At 43.4% G+C, this 26,608-nt stretch overlaps 1 protein-coding gene across 1 annotated transcript in view; it reads right to left on the bottom strand.

The window, feature by feature from the left end:
* The window catches only part of HMCN2 (hemicentin 2), a 408,064-nt gene that overhangs the window by 312,943 nt on the left and 68,513 nt on the right, over positions 1–26,608 (bottom strand). The window contains exons 7-15 of the mRNA XM_068248458.1: positions 25,866–25,986; positions 18,940–19,203; positions 16,007–16,151; positions 15,787–15,908; positions 13,731–13,997; positions 8,987–9,128; positions 4,479–4,606; positions 4,279–4,392; positions 1,609–1,758 (exon numbers count right to left, since the gene is read on the bottom strand). Of these exons, the coding sequence (XP_068104559.1) occupies positions 1,609–1,758; positions 4,279–4,392; positions 4,479–4,606; positions 8,987–9,128; positions 13,731–13,997; positions 15,787–15,908; positions 16,007–16,151; positions 18,940–19,203; positions 25,866–25,986 (1,453 nt within the window). The remainder of the gene's footprint in view (positions 1–1,608; positions 1,759–4,278; positions 4,393–4,478; positions 4,607–8,986; positions 9,129–13,730; positions 13,998–15,786; positions 15,909–16,006; positions 16,152–18,939; positions 19,204–25,865; positions 25,987–26,608) is intronic.

Raw genomic sequence — 26,608 nt, forward strand, 5'->3', positions numbered from 1 at the left:
AATTTAAAACACATACAAATACTGTATGTTCCTGCGTATAAGACTACTTTTTATTAAAAATCTTCTGAAAAGTTGGGAGTCGTCTTATACGCCGGGTATCATTGATGCCGGATGATACTCCCTATCCTGTTACCGCCTCTCAGATCTCACTGCTGAGGACTGTAGTGAAGCGGTGTAGGTGCACGTGTGAGATCTGAGGGGCAGAGAGGGAGGTAAATAGGATACAAGGGTGGGCCAGCGCAATCTATTCTTCCATACTGCTCTGATAAACAGGGAGACAGGGAGAGCTGACCAATCCAACCAGTCAATTGACTATATACTGTTATATACTGGGTACCACATACAGTACAGCATCAGTATATGATTTATTTATTTTTATTTGGTGTACGTTGGAAGAGGGGTAGTCTTATACGGTGAGCATATCACAAACTCTATATTTTAACTGAAAAAGTTGGGGGGTCATCTTATACACCCAGTCTTATACGCCGGAATATACGGTAAGAAGAAGTACATTTCTCCCAGAGTAAAATGAGCCATAAATTACTTCTCTCCTATGTTGCTGTCACTCACAGTAGGTAGTAGAAATCTGACATTACCGACAGGTTTTGGGCTAGGCCATCACTCCATAGGGGATTCTCAGCATGGCCTTTATTCTTTATAAAGACATTCCCCGAAAATGATGTATACAAAGATACTGGCCATCTTCCCTGCTCACTGCACCTTAATTTGGCAGTTGGACGGAGCAACTGCCATTCACTAAGTGCTTTTAAAAAGAAAGAACACCCTGAGAACCCCCCTATGAGAAGATGGGCTAGTCGAAAATCTATTGGTAATGACAGATTTCTACTACTTACTGTAAGTGACAGGAACATAGGAGAAAAGTAATTTATGGCTCATTTTACTCAGGAAGAAATGTACTTCTTATTTGTATAGGTTATACATTTTAAGATTTTTAGTGACAGTTCATCTTTAAGACTGCGGTAAAATTTACATGTACACACAGCAATATGAACGTGTGTACGTATGCAATGTGAACTTCTGTATTTGCACAGCACCCATTACGCAGTTTGTGCGAATGCCATTCAACTTTACATGTGCACATGTCAATTCTACTGCTTATTAGTGAATAAGCCCCAAGGAGAGATAAACGAGGAGTAAAGACTGATGAGGAGAGATAACTCATAAGACTAATTTTGCAAATTGACCTCATTGAGACTCATTAAAAAAAAATTTGAAAATGTGTCATCGGTTCTTTCTCGCCCAGGGATGACTCAGCTGAGGTGACAGCGAAGGTGGCATCCATTGTTGAGAGACAGACATCAAAGACAGTCACCTTTTCAAAGCAGGTATTCAGCAGGCAGAAAATATGACTCAGAAACGCACAGAAACACTCAAGAAGAAAAAGAACTACATCTAGTAATTTACACATATGGCTATTACTATTCTAATCATGTTTCGTGATTTATAAGCTTACATCAAAACTGAATGATACTGATTAGGCATGTAACATAGAATTTCCTGTTTCACATCTATAGCACTCGCCTTATATGTAGTAGGATGTTTAAACACACATAAGACAAAGATTTGAGACAAATATATTTCACTTACTGCCCACTTCCACCTGAATAACATCAGATGATGTTCCTGCTTCATTGGAGGCCACGCAGGTATATTCCCCAGCATCCTCTGCTACTACTTCCTGTAAGGTCAGGGTCCCGCCATGGGTACCAGTAATAAGGCCTGTCAATTCCTGGTCACCTGATGGGGCAATACAAGTGTATAATCAGCAATGACATACCACACGTGACAACGGTAAGGCTGTGTTCACACGAAAACACCACTTGACAATGGACCTTAGTGGAGGGCCAAACAAAGGTTGGTCCTTCACGAGTATGAGATAAACAATAGTATTTTGTAGAACTAATCCTAAATACAACTTTTGTAGTCCCCGGTTAACGAACGAGATAGGGACTGTAGGTTCGATCTTAACCTCAATCTGTTCTTAAGTTGGAACACTGTGCCATCTCTGTCCCCTGTACCTCCTCTGTTACCCCCTGTGCCTCCAGTGTCCCCCTCTGTGTCACCTCTGCCCTCTACCTGCTTATAGAAGTTTAAAGGTGGCCATACATGGTACAACTTTTCATTTTTTTTTATTAGATAATTTAGTTCGATTATTCCGTTAGATCGAATGTAAAGATTTTTCCAGCATGTCCGATCTGATTTTTCTCGAAAAAACTGGATAATCGTTCAAATTTCTTGATCAAAAGAAATTATATTTTCAACTTTCATTTGATTCGATCATTTAGATCGAATAAACGGGATAATCAAACGTTTTTATTGTACCATGTATGGCCACCATAAAAGCCATTTTTTCTCAAGAACTACAAGTCCAATTTGAAAATGTTTTTTTTTTTACTTGCTCCCATGGCAAGAGAATTCATGCCGTTCGTATCAGGCGGTCATTCGTAAGTCGGGCGTTCGTAAATCGGGGACGTATAGGAAGTGCATTTCTTCCAGAGTAAAATGCACAATAAATTACTTTTCTCCTATGTTGCTGTTGCTTACGGTAGGCAGAAAAAATCTGACAGGTTTTGGACTAGTCCACCTCCTCATGTGGTATTCTCAGGGTTTCCTTTATTCTTTACAAGAGCATTTCCTGAAAAGGATCTATATAAACATGTGCACACTATTCTGGCAGTTGGACTGAGCAATTGCTGTTCAATAAGTAATTTTGAAAATAAAGAAAACCCTGAGAATTCCTTATGAGGAAATGGACTAGTCGAAAAAACTGTCAGTTCTGTCAGATTTTTACTGCTCACTGTAAGCGACAGGAACATAGGAGAAAAGTACCATATTTTTCGTACTATAAGACACCCATAGGTTTAGACAATAAAAACCAGGGGAAAAAATATATACTAAACCTGGTACGTCCGAACCCAAAGAACTCAAATGAAGAGCAATATAGAAGAAACATGCATACATACGTACCTGTGTATATATAATATATATTGTTTACATCGCATTGTGGCATGTAAACAATATATATGCTGTGGCATTCGACTTTCAGATAAACATGATGGTACACATCTAGTGGCTGCTTACCTATATACAGCTGACAGCTGGCCAGTCAGAAGGACACGAGTGTGGTGCAGAGAGCCACTGCAGCTGCTGGAGGATCCATGCCCTTTATGCTCTCTGACCTGATCCAGCTAAGGTCTTGTCCACATCATGACGTGCAGATGGCTATACGATCGGAACGCCATCTGCGCTGCTACACGCTACTGATCCCAATCACTACAGTGAATGGGTCAGTGCTGCGCTTGTGAACAGAATACATGCAACAGAACCATAGCGCATCATAGTGTATCGCACTGCTGCGCAGCGCCTATTATGTGAATGGCAAAATGGCTGTCTATGGCCTTCTGCCATTCTTGTGTGTGTCACGCATCATACGCGCTTCCAAATGCGCACGGAAGCACATCATGATGTCAACTAGGCCTTAAATTGCACAGCATTGGTCCCCTAGCTGCCTTGTGCAGAGAGCCACCGCAGCCACTGGAGGATCATGAAAAATTCTCCAACGATGCAACCCTTCACTGGCCCACAGTGGGTATTTCATTCAGCCAAAGTTTCTAGTTGCTGGTTAACTAACCAGCTGCCAGCTACATGATCCTCAGCTATCAACTCTACTATTTTCAAATTCCTTCTCTCCATGGATCAGTAGAAATGTGCACAGCAGAACAACATTTTACTTACTGCTAATACTGAGCACTCTACGCTGCTTATGCAGCCTTAAAGTGAACCTGAACTTTGGACAGAAGGAAAACATAGATACATGCACCCTGTATATATTTAGAGAGTTTAGCCTGTCTAATTCCTCCACAACTGTAATGTAATCTCCCAGCTGTGTCAGCTTGCTGCCTCGGCAGAGCAGCTAATCTGTAAACACAGGATGTTCACCCTATGTCTGCTTCCATGAAAGCAGGAAGTAGGCACATTACAGATTTATTGCAGGATTTTGTATCAGCTGTAACAAATACATTTTTGAAGGTTATTATGCTGTTGCTTATTTTTTAGAACAAAAAGTTCTAAACTCATGTCCGCTTTAATAAAGTGTGGCATTTAACAGTACTGATGAGAGGGAACTTTTAGAGGAAAGTATGGTACTTGTTTGAAGCAGTTCCAGAAAGCTCAATAGGTCCAATAGATGCTAAGGCATCAGCACGAAAAACATGGATAAAAACGCTACGATAAAGGCATGGGAGACATGGCTCTTACCTTTGTACCATACGAGCAGTGGCGGAGGCAGCCCCTCAATCATACACTCCAGCATGGCGTCCTCACCGATGGGCACTTGCACCAAGGACTTCACAGCTCTGGCTTTTGGAAGTTCTATCACAAAGGTCAAAATTAACTACAGTATATATTGACTTTAAAAGGCCTCAGTTATGCAGAGGGTTCTGGAGGAGAACACTTACCGGTGTATATAAGCGTCACTGACTGCTCATCTGTCCCTAAGTCATTGGAAGCTACGCAACTGTAATTCCCAGAATTCTCCTCACTGGCATCTTTTATGAGCAGGATGTGGCCATCAATGATGGTGTGTCTGTTTTCCAAGAGAGAAAAATAGGCAGTTGGCGGAGCACACATTGGAATCTGCTGACCACAGCAATGCATGGGCTGAGCGACACATCAGTCAATTCTACGGAATTCCCTTCACACTGTGGGGCTGATTCACAAAGCTGTTTTCATGAATGATCTCCCCTAACTTGTTAACTCACAAGTCATCTCTCCTTATCTGATTTATTATTATTATGGATATGTGGTGTGTATGCAATAAACTGATTAAAACAGAATAATGTGTGAAAAGTCTTACCGCACGATGATTTGCGTGTAATGCAATTTATTACATGCAGTGCATTATGCTCTACTCATCATACATAAGACTTTGCACACGTACTTCTGCTTAATGCAGTTTGGTGCATACACCCCTATAATGTGTCATCTGGTGCTGGACAATAGAAAATATATGTCTTCTTATCAGCAGGGCTGGATTTACCATAAGGCACTGTAGGCGCGTGCCTACAGGCGCCCGATGATGGAAAGACGGCTTAATCCCCTCCCTGAACAAGAGTCCTTATGAGAGTTTAGATAAGAGGTTACTCACCCTGCTCTTGGCATTCTACTGACGGGTCATCTCTAGCTACTTCATATTGAGGGTACTTCGGGCTACTTAATACTAAAGGGCACCTCTAGCTGCCTACAAGGCAAGGAAAATAAGGGAGAAGTGACGCGTACATCAAAAAAGGGCGTCGGGAAAAAAGGGCGCGTGGTGTAAACGATAAGCAATATTATCGTTTATAAAAAAAATATTGTGTAGAATTTCGTTTACAAATAGTGTTTTAAGAATTTATAAATCATTAAATAATGTGTATGAAATCGGCAAATCTTAAAACGTTAATCTTCCCTGTTTCTAAACTGAAACTTATAATTACGTTTGTTAAGAAAACAGTAATATTTATTTAAACATTATAATTATATATTGTTAAGAATAATCTTGATTTATCGTTTATTATTATAATAAAATGTGAAAATATTGTTTATAACAATGATATTAATATAAGTATATTCATAATAACTGTTGATTAGTATTATTAAATTTGTACTAAAACTATACCTATCCCTACTCTCACACTGAACACTCCCTGTACCTACCCCTAAACCTAAGACCCCCCAGGTGGTGCCTAAACCTAAGACCCCCCTGGTGGTGCCTAAACCTAAGACCCCCCTGGTGGTGCCTAAACCTAAGACCCCCTATGGATAATAATGTTTTACAAACATTAATAAATAAAACATGTAAATAAAAAAATTTTAATAATTTTTTTGGGTGGATAATAATGTTTTAGAAATGTTTTTCAAATAGTAATTGTAAAAAATATATTGCAATTTACGTTACGTACTGATCACTTTTTTTTTGTGAATAATAATGTTTTACAAACAGTAAAGGTTAAAATGTTAAATAATGTTTTAATTAAACAGGATAAATATGTTGAGTATTTTTATAAACGTTATTCGTCACGGGCTCATTTTGTAAAGTTAAATCGTCACAAGCTCAGTTATAAAACATTAAAAATCTCCGGGCGCCGTTTGTAAAACGTTAATAATCTCCGGCGCCCTTTTTTCCCTGTTCGGCGCCCATTAAACTATATTTATAATGGGAGTGAATGGGGCGCCCTTTTTGTCCACTTGTCTCATGCGCCCAAATCTCCTGCTTCCGAAGTGACATCTGGGACACCCAGCAGACTTGTGGTGCAGTTCGGTGGGGTGTTTTTAGGTTCATGGAGGGCGAAATTTAAGATGCCAGGACATCTGTACCTATAGGCTCCTGCGGGGTAAATCCAGGCCTGCTTATCAGACTTTAAAGTAATCCTTAAAGGGATACTGTAGGAGGGGTCGGGGGAAAATGAGTTGAACTTACCTGGGGCTTCTAATGGTCCCCCGCAGACATCCTGTGTTGGCGCAGCCACTCACCGATGCTCCGGCCCCGCCTCCAGTTCACTTCTGGAATTTCTGACTTTAAAGTCAGAAAACCACTGCGCCTGCGTTGCCATGTCCTCACTCCCGCTGATGTCGCCAGGAGTGTACTGCGCAGACGCAGACCATACTGGGCCTGCGCTGTGCTCTCTTGAATGGTGACATCAGCGGGATCGAGGACACAGCAACGCAGGCACAGTGGTTTTCAGACTTTAAAGTCTGAAATTCCAGAAGTGAACCGGAGGCGGGGCCGGAGCATCGGTGAGTGGCTGCGCCAAAACAGGATGTCTGCGGGGGACCGTTAGAAGCCCCAGGTGAGTTCAACTCATTTTCCCCTGACACCCCTACAGTATTCCTTTAACCACTTTCCCCACCACTACAGTATATCTACGTCAGCTGTGGCACTCTCCAAGCCACAGCGACGTAGATATACTGACCTGCCTTAAGCCCTTTTGTGCAGGGACAGGTGCGCTTCAGAGCGCACCCCCCGGCACTGTCAGTTGCCTTACTAATTGGCGAAAGGGAACATGTTCCCTTGTAGCCAATTAGTGACCCCCCTGCGGATGAACGATCACCGCTGTAACAAACAGCGTGATCCTTCATCTCCCCCTCCTCCGTGCACAGATGGCTAAAAAAAATGTAAATAAAGCTGCCTCTCTCACCTTTCCTAGTTCCAGCGATGAGCCTGCATCCTGAGCATCCGATCCCAGCTCTGAACTCAGCCGCGTATTGCCAGTGACCCGGGTCCCGGCTTGATGACGTCATCAAGCCGGGACCCGGGTCACCGGCAATACACGGCTGAGTTCAGAGCTGGGATCGGATGCTCAGGCTGCAGGCTCATCGCTGGAACGAGGTAAGGTGAGAGAGGCAGCTTTATTTACATTTTTTTTTAGCTATCTGTGCACGGAGGGGCTGCCTGATGGGGGGGGGGGGGGGGGAGGGGACATCTGGCTATCCACACTGGGGGGGGGGGGAGGGGGGTTTGGGGATGCAAACAACTGCCAGGCATCTGGGTAACTGGGGGGGGATGACATCTGACAATGGGGGATCATTTGATTATCTGGGGGGGGTAACCTAATACTGGGGGCACATCTGGCTATAATTGGTGGGGGGGGGGCAATTCTGGGGGCACATATGGCTATAATGGGGGAAATTTTATCCTGGGGACACAACTGCCTATAATGAGGGGTGCCAATCCTGGCGGCGTTACTGTCTCTCTGTACTGGGGGGTGGTAGATACATGGGACACATCTGACTATACGGGGGTGCTGATATTGGGGTCACATCTGGCTAAACTGGGAAGGTTAGGCTGATACTCGGGGCACATCTGACTATATTAGGGGGGACATTAACTGGTGGAATGGTTTTATCACTGTGGCACTTTTTATTTTTAAACTGGAATTGTTAAAAACTGAGAAATAATGCATTTTTTTAATTAAAATGCCTAGAAAACAAAATTGTTCTTGGGACTAAATACCCCCCATTGAAAGACAAAGACAAATAACATTTATATTGCGCTTTTCTCCTTGCGGACTCAAAGCGCCAGAGCAGAGCAGCAGCCACTAGGGCGCGCTCTATTGGCAGTAGCAGTGTAAGGGAGACTTGCCAAAGGTCTCCTACTGATTTAGTGCTGGCTTACTGAACAGGCAGAGCCGAGATTCGAACCCTGGTCTCCTGTGTCAGAGGCAGAGCCCTTAACCATTACACCATCAGCCAACTGAAAGCCTGGTTTGTCTTGAAAAAAACGATATATAGATCATTTAGGTGTAGTGAGCAGGGATAAAGTTATTGCTGATTGAATAGGGACACCGCTAAAGCGTCAAAACTGCTCTGGTCAATAAGGGGAAAACAAGGTCTGGATGCGAAGTGGTTAAAGGCTATCAGAGGTGAAATGAAATACAGTTCTTTGCTTACCTGGCTTCTTCCAGCCCCCACCTGCTTGTATTTCCCTCACTGTCCTCCCAGTCCCACTCCTTGCTCAACTGTTCAGCCTCCTACAGCAGCTGAGTGCTTGAGTCGCGTAGTGCATGCCCGGCTACAAAGCTTGATGGGATTGTGATCAAGAGTTGGGCCAACGCAGGCGCACAGATGAAAAGCACTAGCAGCACTTTTCTAAGCGCTTGTAATTTGTAAAGCTCTTGCTAATGTAATGCTATGGGGGATTTAAAAAAAAAACCACATCCCTGAAGTGGGATCACACACATAGCATTGCATTAGCAAGAGCTGTTCAGATCAGAAACGCTCAGAAAAGCGCTCCCAGGCCTAACTTAGGAAAATCTTTAGAAACGTGAAATGAGGTTGAACAGTCACAGGACGAAAATCATTGTGTGTGTGCAGCCTAAAACTGGACCTTGTTGGTAAATACAGCGTAACTCTACTTTTTACAGCACATCCTATTGTAAATAACCCAATATACATATTAAGAAATGAGAGTCATTTCTATGTGACATACTTGCTGTCATTGGTGATAAAGACATCCTCGTGTTTCCAGGATATCTGGGGTTCAGGGTACCCCGACACGTCACATCGGATCCTCACCTCCCCTCCATGGGACAGAAGGTTGGAGCTGGACTCAAGCTGTATCTGTGGAGGTTCTGAAACACAAAGAAATAGTGAGGTTTGGATTGTGTGCTCAACTGACACCACGGTTATGTTTCAAGAGTAGATTGACAAAAGTACAACTTGTACATTTTTCCCAGAGAAAAATGCACTGTAAATGTATTTTTCCTATGTAGCTACCACTTACAGTAGCTAGTAAAAAAATCTGACAGATCTGACAGATTTTATACTAGTCCATCTCCTCATGAGGGATTCTCAGTATTTTATGTATTCTTTTCAAAAGCTGTTCCTGGAAAGCTTTACAATGGTGCCAGGTAGCCAGTCTCCTCCTTTGCACACTATTCTGGCAGTTAAAGTGCGCCACTGCCATCCATGGAGTGGTTTCAAAAATAAAGGACGTCCTGAGAATCCCCCTTGAGGAGATGGGTTACTCCAAAATCTGTCAGGTCTGTCACATTTCTACTGCCTACTGTAAGTGACAGGAAAAAAGTAATGTATAGCACATTTCACTCTGGAATAAATGTACAAGTAGTACATGTGTATTTACCATTTTGAATCTTTTTTTGGGTGATAATGTGCCTTTAAATGACGTTTTGCATAAATTAGTGTTTTTCCATGCAAAAATCACAGTTATTACTCTAGACATATTCCATATGGATATCTGACAACTACCATTCTATAGGGTGTTAAATGAAATAGGGAACATTTCTCCAGCAATACAGGAAGTCCTCAGTTTAGCCAAAAGGTGTAGAAATATGCAAACATTTCAACAAAACATTCTCACTGGCATGAGCAGAAAAGTACATAATTATATTCCACAAATAAGTGCACAATGCTCAATCTGTATAATATAATGTTCAAATAAAAGCATATAAAAACTGTGCCTGCGGTGGGGTTTAAAAGGGAGTCTGTAGGAAACCTTTGAAATACAAATTCAGCAATTGAGGTAATATTAGCAGAATAAATAACTAGTGAATGCTTTTTACGCAAAAGGTGACTTTTGCCTCATTCCTTCCATCTCCTAAGACTCCCTATTGATCTTTAAAGGGAACCTGATGCGAGTAAATTATTTAAAATAAGCACATGATGTACTTACAAATGAATATTACATACTTACCTCGCCGTCAATTCCCCTCAGAACTCACCATTTTCTTTTTACAACAATTCCTTCCAGTTCTGACAAGATTTTGTCAGAACTGAAAAATATGATTTTCTGTCAGTTATACTGTAGCTGAAAGGACAATTGATGTGCAATGTCCATGTTTCCCTATGACTCAAGTGGGTGAAATTACAGTTTAACATAAACATAAATTAAAAAAAAACCATAAATAGTTACCTTAGGGACTGAACTTTTTAAATATTTATGTCAAGAGGGTATAACACTATTACTTTATAAACTGCAGTCTTGTAATTAGGGATGGATGCAAAACTGAAAAAAATGCACCTTTATTTCCAAATAAAATATTGTCGCCAAACATTGTGATAGGGACATAATTTAAATGGTTTTATAACTGGAACAAATGGGCAAATACATTTCATGGGTTTTAATTACAGTAGCATGCATTATTTAAAAACTATAAAGGCCGAAAACTGAAAAATAATATTTTTTTCCCACATTTTTTCCTATTTTCCCATTAAAACACATTTAGAATAAAATAATTCTTGGCATAATGTCCCACCTAAAGAAAGCCTAATTGGTGGCAAAAAAAAACAAGATATAGTTAATTTCATTGCGATAAGTAATAATAAAGTTATAGACGAATGAATGGAAGGAGCGCTGAAAGGTGAAAATTGCTCTGGTGTTCAAGGGGTAAAACCCCTCAGTGGTGAAGTGGTTAATGTAAAATTGTGTATCCTGTATAATTTACTGCATACTGTATGTTGTTATGGTGCCTCTTCAAAGAGGAACTGTAAAATAAATAAAATTGCTTATTTTTTACAAAATTCATTTATAGGTTATTCAGTGTATGCCAATTGTAAAATCTTTCCTCTCCCTGATTTATATTCTTAAATTTATCACTTGTGGCAACATCTTTAGACTTGCCAGGTGATCTCTGCGGACTGTTTGTTACTGAGCGTACTATGCACAGAGGCAGATGCTGGTTGTTTGGCAGTTGGAAACAGCTGTTATTTCCCACAATGCAACAGGGTTCACAGACAAGAAAATATTATGGCCATGGCAATGACATCACACTGTGGGAAGGGTTTCACCACAATATCAGCCATACAGACCTCCCTGATTATCTAATCGACAAAAGGTAAAGATTTCTTGTGGGAAAGGGTATATCAGCTACTGATTAGAATAAAGTTCAAATCTGGGTTAAAGTTCCTCTTCAAAGTGTAACTGTTGGGCATAAAATAAAAAATCAATTCTTTATTTTTATCTGTTAACCAAGTAATAAGGATGCTAATCAGGCAATCCAAAAGTTAAAATCTTTATTAGTTTTATTGTTTATAAATGATCATTCCCCAGTTTACCTGACTCTTATTTGGTACGTTGCAGCAAAAAGGAAGTTGCAGGCAAGGGTCTAGTCCTGGGAAAAGAAGTGAGTGGACTCACTCGGAGAATAAATGGGCGTGGTCAAGCACACTGTGGGCGTGGTCATGGGTGGGGCCAAATATACATGACCTTAGCAGTGATGTAAAAGGTCTGCCGAGGAAGTTTGAGCTCTGCCGTAGTGTATCCCCCAAAAATAGATGTAATCTGACAGCATTTCACCAAAAAGACACATAATCTGGTAGAAGTTCCTCCAAAATACAGATAATATGGAAGTGGTTCCCCCAAAATAGACAATGTGGCAGCAGCAGTTCCACCAACATACACACAATTTGGAAGCAGTTCCCCAAAATACGCGAAACCTGGCAGCGGATCGCCCAAAATACACGTAACACCCAAAGGACATATAATCTGGCAGTAGTGGTCCCCCAAACATACACAATCTGGCAGTAGTTCCCCAAAATACACGTAATCTGGCAACAGCCGTTCCCCTAACATACACATAATTTGGCAGCTGTTCCCTCAAAATACATAACAGCGGTTCCACAAAAATGCAGATAATCTGACAGCAGTTCCCCCAAAATAGGTACCCCCAGGTAGCCAGGTCTATAGGTGTCCCCAGCATAAGTAGCCATGAGTATAGTAGTCCCCAGCCAGAGGTATAGTTGCCTAGTATATGTAGCCAGGGGTATATGTGCCCAGTATATGTAGCCAGTGGGATATGTCCCCAGTATATGTAGTCAGGGGTATATGTGCCCGGTATATATAGCCAGGGGTATATGTGCCCAGTATATGTAGCCAGGGGTATATATGCCCAGTATATGTAGGCAGGGGTATATGTGCCCAGTATATGTCGCCAGGGGTATATATGCCCAGTACATGTAGCCAGGGGTATATATGCCCAGTATTTGTTGCCAGGGGTATATATGCCCAGTATATGTAGCCAGGGGTATATATGCCCAGTATATGTAGGCAGGGGTATATGTGCCCAGTATATGTAGCCAGGGGTATATATGCCCAGTATATGTAGGCAGGGGTATATGTCCCCAGTATATGTAGGCAGGTGTTTATGTCCCCAGTATATGTAGGCAGGTGTATATGTCCCCAGTATATGTAGGCAGGGGTATATGTGCCCAGGTTACCCAGGTGTGCCCCCACCCGGAGGGAGCAGAGCAGAGAAGGCGAGCTATGGGGACAAAGGGGATGGGCGGACATCTCCCCCCCCCCCCCATCCCTCACCTTTGTGCTCCCCTTCCTGCCTCTCCCCTCCAGCGTTGTTAAGTGTCGGGCCCGGCGGCGAAAGTGGGCGGAGACTTACCTCGTTCCAGCCGCAAGGGACGCTCCGCTCTGTGTGCGGCTAGTCTGGTCTTCTAGCCGCACACAGAGCGGAGCGTCCCATGCGGCTGGAAGAAGGCGGAAAGTCTCCGCCCACTTTCGCCGCCGGGCCCGACACTTAACAACGCTGGAGGGGAGAGGCAGGAAGGTGAGCACAAAGGTGAGGGATGGGGGGGGGGAGATGTCCGCCCATCCCCACTGTCCCCATAGCTCGCCTTCTCTGCGCTGCTCCCCTCCACACAAGCCAGGGTGAACGGCGTTCACTCTGAAGAAAAAGTGGGTGAACGCCGTTCACCCGCGTCCACGCAGGACTCGACCCCTGGTTGCAGGGCATGCTGGGTTGTCCTTTTTTGCTTCTGTACATAAGTTAAGTCTGAGGGGAAATAAAGAAGCAAAAAAGACAACCCAGCATGCCCTGCAACTTCCTTTGTGCGGCAACATACCAAATAAGAGTCAGGTAAACTGTAGAATGATCATTTATAAACAAGAAAAGTAATAGAGATTTTAACTTTTGGATTGCCTGGTTAGCATCCATATTACTTGTTTACCAGATAAAAATAAAGAATTGATTTTTGATTTTATACCCGACAGTTACACTTTAAGTTCTTCTATTTTGAAGGAAACAGAGATGGTCAAGTGACTGAGAAGCGTCAAACGTCTGATTCTGATTGGATGCCATGGAGAAAGCTAGACCAAATCTTAGTGACACTTCTCAGGTATGAGGCCCTGCGATGCCAGTACAACTTACTAAAAGTCAGGTCACATGATCGTATAACAATAGAAAGTCCACACAACATGTTCTTACCTTGTACAGAGAGCCAGACGCTGGCTGAGGTGCTGCCGTGGCTGTTCCTGGCAGTGCACTGGTACCTCCCAGCATCACCTGACTCCACACTGTGAATCTGCAGTGATGAGTTAGGCAGGATCCACAGACGCCCCTCCTTCAGGGCCCGCCCATCATGCTGCCAGGTTAGGTTGTAGCGGACATCTCCAAGCACGTAGCAGGACAGGACTGCCACTTCCCCAACTGAGACTGTGACGTTATGGTGCAACGATATGGTGGGAGGAGGATCTGCAAGCACAAAGAGGAGGAGACACTGTACACATTCTGCAGACACAGCTGTAACATGCACTGGAAGACAACCCTGTGATACGTCCTTGAACTATGCATTCAGCAGGAATACAATTCAAAATGTATGGTTTGGTTTTTCTTTTTAATTTAAATTGTCCTTTAAAATGTTTAATCTGCAGATTTTGTTTTCTGATCACACAAAAGGCACCCTAAAAAAAAAAGACACTGATGTGGGAGGAGCCCTGATCAAATTAAATAATTTGAAACATACAAAACCATCTGATTCACAGAAAGGACCAAAACCGCTGACAGACATGTCAATGGATCTTGTGTTAAACATACCATCTGTTTAATAATAACAACAATAACATTTCTATAGCGCTTTTCTCTCAAAGGACGAAAGCGTTAAGGCTCTCTCATAACACAATTATAATTCTACAAATGCCAGAATGAACAGGTGGGTTTTCAGTCTGGATTTAAATACATCTAGGGATGGAGCTGTCCTGATCTGCTAAGGTAAGGAGTTCCGTAATGTAGGAGCAGCATGACAGAAGGCTCTGGGACCAAAAGTTTTCAGGTGGATCCTGTTTCGAAATGTCCATTCCATTTGATGTCCATTGCAGCGACGGAACGCAAAGTCCCAACCTGCATGATTTTTCCGTACACTGGGCGGATTTGGACATGTCTTAGAAGCAATATGGTTCCATGAGTGTTCTGTTCCATGGACAGTGATAGTGGATGAACCTAACTTTAAAGGGAAGGTTCAGGGAGGGTGGGCAAAAAATAAAAATCAAATTCCACTTACCTGGGGCTTCCTCCAGCCCGTGGCAGGCAGGAGGTGCCCTCGCCGCCGCTCCGCAGGCTCCCGGTGGTCTCCGGTGGCGCGCCCGACCTGGCCAGGCCGGCTGCCAGGTCGGGCTCTTCTGCGCTCCAAGGCCCGGAACTTCTGCGTCCCACGCCGGCGCTCTGACGTCATCGGACGTCCTCTGGGCTCTACTGCGCATGCGCAGAACTACTGCGCATGCGCAGTAGAGCACAGAGGACGTCCGATGACGTCAGAGCGCCGGCGTGGGACGCAGAAGTTCCGGGCCTTGGAGCGCAGAAGAGCCCGACCTGGCAGCCGGCCTGGCCAGGTCGGGCACGCCACCGGAGACCACCGGGAGCCTGCGGAGCGGCGGCGAGGGCACCTCCTGCCTGCCACGGGCTGGAGGAAGCCCCAGGTAAGTGGAATTTGATTTTTATTTTTTGCCCACCCTCCCTGAACCTTCCCTTTAAAGTGGACCTGAATTAAAAAAATGTAATGACTAATACATAAAACGTGATAAACATTAGAACTTTTTATGTCTGGTGGAGTTTACATCTACATGTTGGTTGACATGTGTCAGTTGCCAGCCAGCTGCTGATAGCACGGAACTTGGGTTTTGGATTTTAGGTTTCCATTTAATTTTGAGAGTAGGGGCGATTTACTTCTCACACTTTTCACACCTCTGAATAACCTCAGTAATTCAGGACTCTTGTATTGAACAGACACAGAACATTTATATCACGCTTTTCTCCTGGCAGACTCAAAGCGCCAGAGCTGCAGCCACTAGGAGACACTCTATAGGCAGTAGCAGTGTTAGGGAACCTTGCCCAAGGTCTCCTACTGAAAAGGCACTGGCTTACTGAACAGGAAGAGCCAAGATTCGAACTCTGGCCGTCTGTGTCAGAGACAGAGCCCTTACCCAGTACTCTATCAAGCTACCCGCCACTTGCCACTATCAAGAACAGGCCTGAATGTGTTTCCTACCTGCCACGAACACTTGAATACGGGCAAAACCGGCTCCGGCGTTACTGAGGGCTGTGCATTGGTACACTCCTTCATGGCGAGCAGACGCAGACTGGATTTCATAGGTGGCGTTGGTGGATTCCCTGAAGGGTACAAAAACATTGCAAGCTTGATTATTTACCATAATAACTTACGGTATGGAAACAGAGCATGTTTTCTACGTGAGGCTAGCGGTACTTACGTAAAGAGCTGTTCCTGTCCCAGCCGCTCCCCATCCCTGGAAAAGCGCACCTTGAAGGGGATGTCACTGACCACTGAGCAGGTTAATGACAGGGGGCGCTGGTGATACCCCTGAATTTGTGAGGGCATAGAGACCGAAGGGACATCTGTCAGGAGAGGACAAAACAATAACATTGCTGATATGAAGGAGTAGAAACTAATCACCTGAATGTATAAATAGTGCCACGGTTTATTAAGAAAGTATATTTTTTCCCTAAGAGAGTTGGTATGCTATTAATACTAAACAGAAATGGGAAAAAAGTCTTCAAATAGGATAGCAGACTGAATACAAACAAGTCCAGATACACAATAATTCAGGTCCTGTATATAAACAAATGGCTATTTACTTTTTATGGGCTCTTCTGGTTTGCACAAAATCCATCAGAACAAATTCAAGCTTTTCTTGTACAAATAAAGAAATAATAAGAAAGTAATTCTTCCTTTAACACTTTCCATATCTATGTTAGCACAAGGGTTGGACAAGCACCATCCTATTAATTATAATATTAGGCTATAATAATATACAACAATAATGAATCCAATTGCATGCAGAAAGGCCAAGAAACACAATGTGAACACAGAGAAACAGTAGGGCCCTGCAAAGACCGCACCACAACAATGTAGGGAAATACAAATAGCCTTTATTTATCCATATCAAAAAATGTTTTTAAAAACATGTACTAAAAACAATGGCACAACAAGATATATGCACTATAAAATGTTAATTGTCTATAAGGAATGATGCCCTCACAATGCTACACAACCACACATGTGAAATGTGTGGAATCAAATAGTAGTAGTCTCGATCCACAGGTAAGAATGGAGCAGTGAAAGTGCTGGAGAGAGTGTAAAGCCAGAGAATGGAAATAGATGTGAGCAATATGCCAAATACCAAATGCCAGTCCACCCTGTCCAATAGATGTCAGGGTGACAGGAAAGAACTCAGTGTAGAGATGATCCGTGTAGAGATCAAAGGTGCCGTGCACTGAGGGATAAGTGCTAAAGGCTGCGAGAATCGCAGCAAAGTTTACAATGGTGTGCGCAAGAAGAGCTGCTTACCAATGTGGAGAGAGAAGAGGGCGTGCGTGCCAAACGCCGTCGCGATTCGCCGCAAACAGCGGCTTCTTCCGGGCAACATATATCTTGTTGTGCCATTGTTTTTAGTACATGTTTTTAAAAACATTTTTTGATATGGATAAATAAAGGCTATTTGTATTTCCCTACATTGTTGTGGTGCGGTCTTTGCAGGGCCCTACTGTTTCTCTGTGTTTCACTTTCCATATCTATGTCAGACTATTTCCAACATTGGCCATTTCCTCCATAGGCCCAATGTCAGATATACTGTAGTCTGGCATAGGAAAACTGGCTGCCGCTAAATAGCGCTGTTGCCGGATAAAACCCACGCAGTGTCGGCCCCTTCAGAGCAAAGTGTCGGACTATGTCCCAACACTTTGATCGCCGCCGGCCCCATCCTCTGCTGCAGCAACACAAAATATAAATATTACCTGATTCTAGTCCAGCATGGTGTCCCCCGTCGTGGCTCAAACTGCTCCCCTTTAGCACCACACAGCTCCGCGTATTAATGGAATGTATGTGTGCAAGAGGGCTGGCACCAGCCCTACCCCCTCCCCCTGATGTCAGGTTGCCTCCTTGCTCTACACCAGTGATCTGCAAACTTGGCTCCCCAGCTGTTAAAGAACTACAAGTCCCACAATACACTGCGGGAGTCTGACAGCCACAGTCATGATTGATTCATGATTCATAATGGCAAATGCATTGTGGGACTTGTAGTTTCTTAACAGCTGGAGAGCCAAGTTTGCAGATCACTGCTCTAAAACCTCCAGATCACCACCGCAATTTCGCAACCCTTCCCCCCCCCCCCCCACCCTCCCCCCTTCAGCATACTGGGAAAAAGTAAGGTCCTTGGGGGAATGCAAGTCATCGTGAAATTGGATTGGAAAGAGTTAACCATTTCAGCTGATACACTGGAGTAACTTTAAAGAGAATCTGTATTGTTAAAATCGCACAAAAGTAAACATACCAGTGCGTTAGGGGACATCTCCTATTACCCTCTGTCACAATTGCGCCGCTCCTCGCCGCATTAAAAGTAGTCAAAAACAGTTTTAAAAAGTTTGTTTATAAACAAACAAAATGCCCACCAAAACAGGAAGTAGGTTGATGTACAGTATGTCCACACATAGAAAATACATCCATACACAAGCAGGCTGTATACAGCCTTCCTTTTGAATCTCAAGAGATCACTTGTGTGTTTGCCTTCTGTCCCCCTGCAGCTCTCATCCACTGAACCACTGAATACTAGTGACAGGCTGTGAGGCTGATCGTTTCTTCCTGCAGACAGCTCTGCCCTGTCTGTAATTCCTCAGCATGTGTCAGCCCAGCTCCTTTCACAGCCTAACAGAGGAGGATTTTTATCCAACTCTCTTTCACTGATAAGAGAGCAGAGACGCTGCTGGCTTATGTAAATAACCCACACACGGGAGTGAGCATAGAGGGGCCTGGAGAGGGGTGTGCATAACAGATCAGCACGGAAGAGTTGGCAGCCTTCCAGACAAAGGGCGACAAGTCCGACAGGGGAAAGATACATTGATTTATTACAGAGACGGTGATAGTAGAAAGTGCTGCAGTAAGCCAGAGCACATTAGAATAGGTTTAGGAACTTGTAGGATGGTAGAAAAAAGGATGACATTTTTTTTACAGAGTCAGCAGAGGATGCAAAAAAGAAATGCTGTGAGCTCACCCTGATCTGTGCCCAGTGCTGACATCACCAGCAAGATGGCAGCTCCAGTTTAGACAGAAAAACGGGCAGCAGAAATCAGCTAATTAAAGAAGCAAAAGTAGAATCGTACTGAGGTGAGCAAATATATTTTACTTTACCTGGTATTATGCTTGTGTACGCCACATTAGAGAGCCTCTGGAACTGGTACCCATTATGGTCTGTCCCATTAACTTTCATAAAGAAACTTCCCCGGGGCGCCTGAAATAATGGAACGGTCCATAGCTGCTTGCTGCGTTTGTACGGCAGTCGCTGGGCTGGTAGAGAGAAGTAGGAGTCCCCGGAAACACGTAGCAGATCCAGGCTGTTCACCTTGCCCGGGGGAGAGAGCCCGCTGCAGTTTATCAAGGCAGAGATGGGGATACCTGAAACCAAAGACAAGATGACTTCATAAACAATTTCACCTTACTTAACAGATATACAAGGTCACATGTGACACGTGTATGTACAGAGCCAAGCACACAAATAACTATGCTGTGTTCCTTTTTTTCTTTCTCTGCCTGAAAGAGCTAAACATCAGGTATGTAAACTGACAGTTTTTGTCCAGGTCGGGACTGGGTGGGACTATAGTGTAACCTTTACTGATTAGGAATTACAGCCATAAAACACTTTCCTGACAAAAATAATCTTCCGTGAGCAGGAAAGAGATAAAAAGGAAAAATGTTTCATAGATTTTATTTCCGGCATAAGTCAATGGATGTGTCATTGAGCAGAGACAATGAAACGGTAAAAACTTAAAAAGCAGATTTACATATAAATTAAAATTGTGGGATATCTAAAAAAAACAAAAACATTTTTAGGAGAAGAAGGATCGATACAATTGTTTATATCATCAGATTATTTTCACCTCGGATGTCCTTTAAAACCTCATGATTTATCTCTACTTATTTGACTTTACTCATGATTTATCTCTTTTAGGGGGTTCACTAAGCCCCAGTGAGGCCTCTTTCATATGGGCAGCTGAAGTCAGTGAATTTCTCGCCTGTTAGCTGCTCTCTTGCATTGACCAATGACCAGGAACCTGTTAGCGCTCCATACAGGCGATGGACAGGCGACCGCCCCATTGTATCACACCTAAGTGCGACCGCAGCCAGGCTCAGGCGTGACACGTCAGGGCTCTCTGCCTCTGCGTAATGCCACTGCTGACAAGCGTGGTGTATTAATTGCACTTAAACGGCGGTCGTGGGTGGAAGATGGGGCTCTGAACTGCCGGACAAGTGCGCAGTTCAGCCTTCCATCTGCAAGAGGCCTAAATCTGCCATGCAGATAGTAGCTTGGACTCTCCCTTATCGGGCCTTTTGGTAATCTGTAGTGGGAGAGGTGGCAGAGAAGGTGTCAGCTGGGCCCCTTGGCAACGACTAGGCCCCAAGCACCTGCCTTGATTGCCTTGTGGGTGATCCTGCTTTGCTGCAAGTATTTAAGCCCGGTTCACATCTGCGTTCTGTCCTTTAAAGGGAATCTGAAGTGAAAATAAACTTATGATATAATGATTTGAATGTGTAGTACGCCTAAGAATTAAAACATTAGTAGCACCGATATGAGTCTCATATTGTTTCCAGTACAGGAAGAGTTAAGAAACCTCAGTTGTTATCTATGCAAAAGAGCTTCTCTGAGCTATCTGACCCAACTTGGGTCGGCTACATTGCTGTTTTCTGAAGCACTTATCTCAGCCTGTCTCTCAACATTTCTTGTTTGTTGGGTTTTACTGCCAGGAAGTTCAAATGCTCATTTACTCTTTTTCATCATTTAAAAGACAGAGTGCAACTGAAAATATTAGAGAATGATTCAATGGTATAAAAAAAGCAATACAAACTGAAAATAAGAATGAGAGACTCTTTTCTACTAATGTTCTATTAATTCTCCATACTGAACACATACAATGTATTACTGTATATCCTAAGTTTTTTTTTCCCACTTCACTGTCACTTTAAAGTGAACCTCCGGACTAAAAATCTACTCAGCAGAACTGAAAAGGCTTGGTGTTTCTTTAACAGTTTCACAGCATCAGAACTTTGTTTTTCTTACCAAAGCATCATTTTTAGCTGTATTTTTAGCTAAGCTCCACCCATCAAAGAAAACTGCCAGGGCTTTTTTTCCCTGAAGCTGTGCCAAGCATGATGGGATTTCCTATGTTGTTATTATGAAAGCAAACATTTGCCTGTTCTTAAAACAGGATGGTTAAGAGATTATATTACCTATTTATTTTAATTGACATAACTAATGTAAATTAATGACAGTGTTTGTTTAGGCTGAAGTTCCTCTTTAAGTGCACCATTATTCTGCAGATCTCATCAAGCGGTTATCTATGGTATCCCTTTGCCACCCGGGAAGACTGAACGCTTAGGGCTCTTTCACAATAGAAGCTGATCCGTGCATTTTGACGGATCACTTTTAGGATGCGGTAAGCGGAGTAGCATGAAAGTCTATTTGACTTTCATGTTACCTTTCACATTACACAAAGCGTTCCAGAGTGTTACGTTGTAACGCTTCTGGGAGCTTTTAACCGTCCGCTGCAGGCGTTCTTCTGTCGGGTGAAATAGTGCTGCTGATCTGCGTCAAACCGCAACTTCTCGACGTCACATCGTAGGTCATAACGTGTGCATGAAAATTGGGTTTGTGCACACATTATCTAATGTGAAAGAGCCCTAAAGATTTCTGTATTCTCTTTTCAATCCATGCTCCCACCCTTTCAACGGCTTATAAACACAATTAATCTGTGGATGCAACCAGGGCCATCCTTCACGATAAGTGCCAGAGGTCTCCTCCATCTGCATTCTCGGCATGCAGGAAATACCAGCGGCAGGAGGAAGACACAAATTAAAAAAGAAAAGAAAAAAAAGGAAAAAACACTTGAAAGCAAAGCATTCCTGAGGAGGCTCCCAATCCACGCACAGACAATGCTTAGCAACGGATCAAGTCAAGATTATGGCATAATATGAGGGTCTTCAGTGCCCTTCTTTCTAAATATGGAAAATGGGTGATTATATCTGCAGACTGCAGAAGGTGGATGGCTGACTGTTGGCATTGAAGTGCTGATATGGTTTCAGCTTTCTTCACACAAATCATGTTCAGAGCATTGTTTCCTATCGTAGTGAATTCTGTATTATAGTTTAGAGTAGGCACAAGTATTGTATACACTTGATTACAATCCTAGTTAAGTGCATATGAAGCTCCCATTTTTACATGAGAAAATAGCATAAACGGTTGTCTCCTCCGCAAAATGAAGAGGACCTTTCTTTGATTCTCTATCATGGTGCCACCGATACAGCACACACTGCTGCTTTTGTCTGCCTGTCAGCATACCCACCATTCTGGATCCTCAAACAAGTCTATCCATCAGCACCACCTCACTCTGGTTCCCACTACCAGTTTATCCATCAGCACCCTCACGACTCTGATTCCCACCACCAATCAGTGCCCTCACCACTATGGTTCCCACCACCATTCGATCCACAAGCACGTCCACCACTCTGGTTCCTACCAACAGTATATCCATCAGCACCCTCACCACCAGCAAATCCATCAGCCCCCTCACTACTCTGGTTCCCACCACCAGCATATCAATCAGCACCCTCACTACTCTGGTTCCCACTGACAGTATATCCATCAGCACCCTCACCACTCTGATTCCCACCACCAGTCAATCCATCAACACCCTCACCACTCTGGTTCACACCACTAGTCTATCCATCAGCACCCTCACTACTCTGGTTCCCACTGAAAGTCTATCCATCATCACCCTCACCACTCTGGTTCCCACCACCTGTTTATCCATCAGCACCCTCACTACTCTGGTTCCCACTGACAGTCTATCCATCAGCACCCCACCACTCTGCTTGCCACTGACAGTGTGTCCATCAGCACCCTCAATATTCTGCTTCCCACCACTAGTCTATCCATCAGAACCTTAATTAATCAGGTTCCCACCACCAATCTATCCATCAGAACTTAAATTACTTTGGTTCCCACCACCACTCTATCCATTAGCACCCTCATTACTTTGATTCCTACCACAAGTCTATCTGTCAGCACCACCAGTCTATCCATCAGAAACTCAATTATTATGGTTCCCACTGAAAGTCTATCCATTAGCACCCCACCACTCTGGTTCCCACGACCAGTCAATCCATCAGCACCCTTACCACTCTGACTCACACCACCAGTTTATCTGTCAGCACCCTCACCACTCTGGCTACCACCACCAGTCAATTCATCAGCACTCTCACCACTTTGGTTGCCACTGACAGTGTATCCAACAGCACCCTCACCACTCTGGTTCCCACCACCAGTCTATCCATTAGCACCCTTATTACTTTGATTACCACCACCAGTCTATTCATTAGCACCCTCACCACTCTGTTTCCCACCACCAGTCTATACATCAGCACCCTCACCACTCTGGTTGCCACTGACAGGCTATCCATTAGCACCCTCATTACTCTGGTTCCCACCACCAGTCTATCCATCAGCAACCTCACCACTCTACTTTCCAACACCAGTCTATCTTTCAGCACCTTCACCACTCTAGTTTCCCATGGCAGTCTATCTGTCAGCACCTTCACCACTCTAGTTCCCACCACCATTCTATCCATCAGCACCCTCACCACTCTGGTTCCCACTACCAGTCAATCCATCAGCACCCCCAGCACTCTGGCTCCAACCAACAGTCAATCCATCAGCACCCTCACCTCACCAGTCTATCCATCAGCACCCGCATTACTCTAGTTCCCCACACCAGTCTATCTGTCAGCACCTTTACCACTGTTGTTCCTCACATCAGTGTATCCTTTACTGCATCATTTCTCCCAACCAAATTGACCCACTGATCATTTCCTATCAAATTGGTTTCACTACCACTGGTTCTGTCCCACCTGTACCTTGGAAAGGGTATGGGTACATTCCTTGCTCCAACCTACTGTGACTTCAGTCTTCATTCAGTTGATAGCCACTGATACCCTCCATAGCTTTCATCATTAAACCTTGTTGTTATTATGCAGCTTTACATAGCTAAACCGGAGACTGGACTACAAAGGATACAGTGATGGGCAGTAACAGAGTGGTGGCTTTAGGGAGATATTTAGCTACAGCTATCATGCAAAGCGTATGGTTCGGCACCGCTGTCGATAAATATAGGTCTTTTATTTCATAAATGTTCAGCACACTCCTTACATGTGGGGGGACACCAGTGGCAACTGATCAAAATTTAAACCAATATTTGTTTTTATGTCGTTTTGGAGTAAAAAAAAAAAAAAAAATCTTTATTATTTATATTTATTATTATTTTTTGAGTTAATATGGTAAGCGAGCTTAAAGAAAAACCAATAACTGGTAAAATACAGTGCTACTGACTCATCCTACCATCTTTGTGCCATTTTTTGTCTTTTTTAAAGTGGACCTGAACTCTTGCACAGGACATAGGGAAAACAGAAAGAAATACACCTTGTGCGTTTATGGAGAGAAGAGCCTGTCTAATTCCCCCTCATCTGGAAGTAATCACAAGTGACATTTGATCTCTCAGCTGTGTCAGCACAGAAATTCGGCAGTCCTTTGCAGACACAGCTAATATAAAAAGTCACAGGATGTTAACCCTTTGTCTGCTTACATGAAAGTAGGCAGTAGACACACTGCAAATTTATTGCAGAAGTTCTGTAAGCAAGAAATTATTTTATTTAAAGTGGATCCGAGATAAACTTTTACTCATTGCATAATTGTGTTCCTTTCATATAGTTTATAGGGCATTCCTCAAGCCAAATACTTTTTTTGTTTTGTTTTAATACTCTTAATTCCCTATAAACTAAACAAGCCTCGCCCACAGCTTTTTCAGAGTGCCAAGGCACTGTAGCAAGGGCTTATGGGAGCTCAGTCTGGGCAGGAGGAGGAGGAGGTTACTAGCCTGAGATTTCAGAGGCATAGGAAGCTGATAGCATCTCCAGCCCTTAGCCTGTGACAAACAGAAGATGGCTGCCCTCGTTGTATCACAGGAATAAATCTTAAACTGTTGAAGCTGTTTGCAGCTAGATATGCTGTGTAAACTATCTAAACTTTAGATAAGATATATGAACAAGTTACTTGTTATAGTTAGTTTTTCATCTCGGATCCGCTTTAAGGCCATGGTCACGCTTCTCAGAATCGCATGTGCTTTCTCCATAGCATATAGTGGAAAACGCATGTGATTCTAATAAGTGTGACCGTGGCCTAAAGGTTACTATGCTGTTGCTTATCTTTTAAAGCAGAGAGGAAGTTCTGAGTTCAGGTCCGCTTAATAAGTCCAGTACACTTTCCTGCAAAAACTCTACATGACTGAAGTTACCTGTACATTGCCCTGCAAAAACTATTTTTGGATGTAAATTCCAGTGAGCATCCCTACACAGGGTAGTAAGGTCTCCAGAGATAGATGTGTGGGTTCTAGAGAGTCAACACCTCTGTACCTGCAACCAAGGCACTCCAATTTATAGGGCATCACCCACACTTAAAGGAAACCTGAAAGGACTTAAAAAAAGTATTTCACTTACTTCTACTAGCCCTCTGCAGCTGCCCTGTGCCCACACCATCACAGAGGCACAGTGGCCATCGACTGCAAATCGGCGATACTGAAACTTAGCCGCGGGGGGAATGGAGGAGCGTTCCATGATGGTGCGGGCACTGGGCGGCTGCCCCAAATAAGTGAAACGCTTTTTTTAAAGTCCTTTCAGGTTTCCTTTAAGTTTGGGTAACCTGCAACTGCAAGTACCCATCTTGATACAGGACTTTAAGATCCCCAAAAATGCAGAGATTGGTGGACTGACAGTGACATCACATGGTTCAATGTTCATGTCATGTGACTTCAGCTAAAGGACCTTACTGTTCTGAATGTGGAACTTTCAAGCTATCCTAAAGCAGCAGAGAGGACTTATTTTTTATAATAATTTTTTAACCATTCAAAATTACATTTTTATAATTTTGAGTTAATGAGACCACTACATTTCTGATGCAGAATGTCTCTTCTTCACCCTAAGCCCTATCCAGTAACTGACACCTTATGGATCACCTTGTATGGGCCGCTCGATGAGGCGTAGAGTATCTATTATGGCAGTGGTGGAAAAAGAGGCCCGAAAATCCAGTGTGCTGACCCCGGTTACTCTGACAGTGTGACGTCCAGTGCTGCCAATCTGAAGAAAGAGAGGAGAAGAAAAATTCAGAGCAAACTTCAACGTAAATATGCTACATAAACCCCAAGCGTATTTACAGTAATTTTGTAAGAAGCAAAAAGAGGATGAGAATGAGCCGTATGGGGTTTCACATATAGGAACTTAGAATCCACGGCTAAGTTGGGAATCAATGGGCTTGATTCACAAAAGAGTGCTAACGCATAGCACAACCGTGCTATGCATTTAGCACACAATGTAATGCGCGTGAAGGTTTGAGCGTGTAAAGATTTACGTGCACGCACTAACCAGGCAAAGTGTGCACATTAACCTGCAACAACCTTCGTTAGCGCGCGCTTGTAAATATTTACGCACGCAAACCTTCATGCGCATTACATTGTGCGCTAAACGCATAGCACGGTCGTCTACATTGTTTTGTGAATCAAGCCCATTATCTATTCCTGTCCACAGTACATAACTTACACCCACCCCACAAAAAAAACAACATGTTTCGCCCCCTCAAAATGGGGGGTTTCGTCAGTGGTAGAAAGTGCTCAGTGCTGGAGTGCAAAAGTACAGGTGCAAGATAAAACTAAATCAAAATACAATAGATCCCATAACAAAAAGCTCAAAATAGCAGCCAGTG

Source organism: Hyperolius riggenbachi, chromosome 8, assembly GCF_040937935.1.
Source record: "Hyperolius riggenbachi isolate aHypRig1 chromosome 8, aHypRig1.pri, whole genome shotgun sequence".
Lineage (NCBI taxonomy): Eukaryota > Metazoa > Chordata > Amphibia > Anura > Hyperoliidae > Hyperolius > Hyperolius riggenbachi.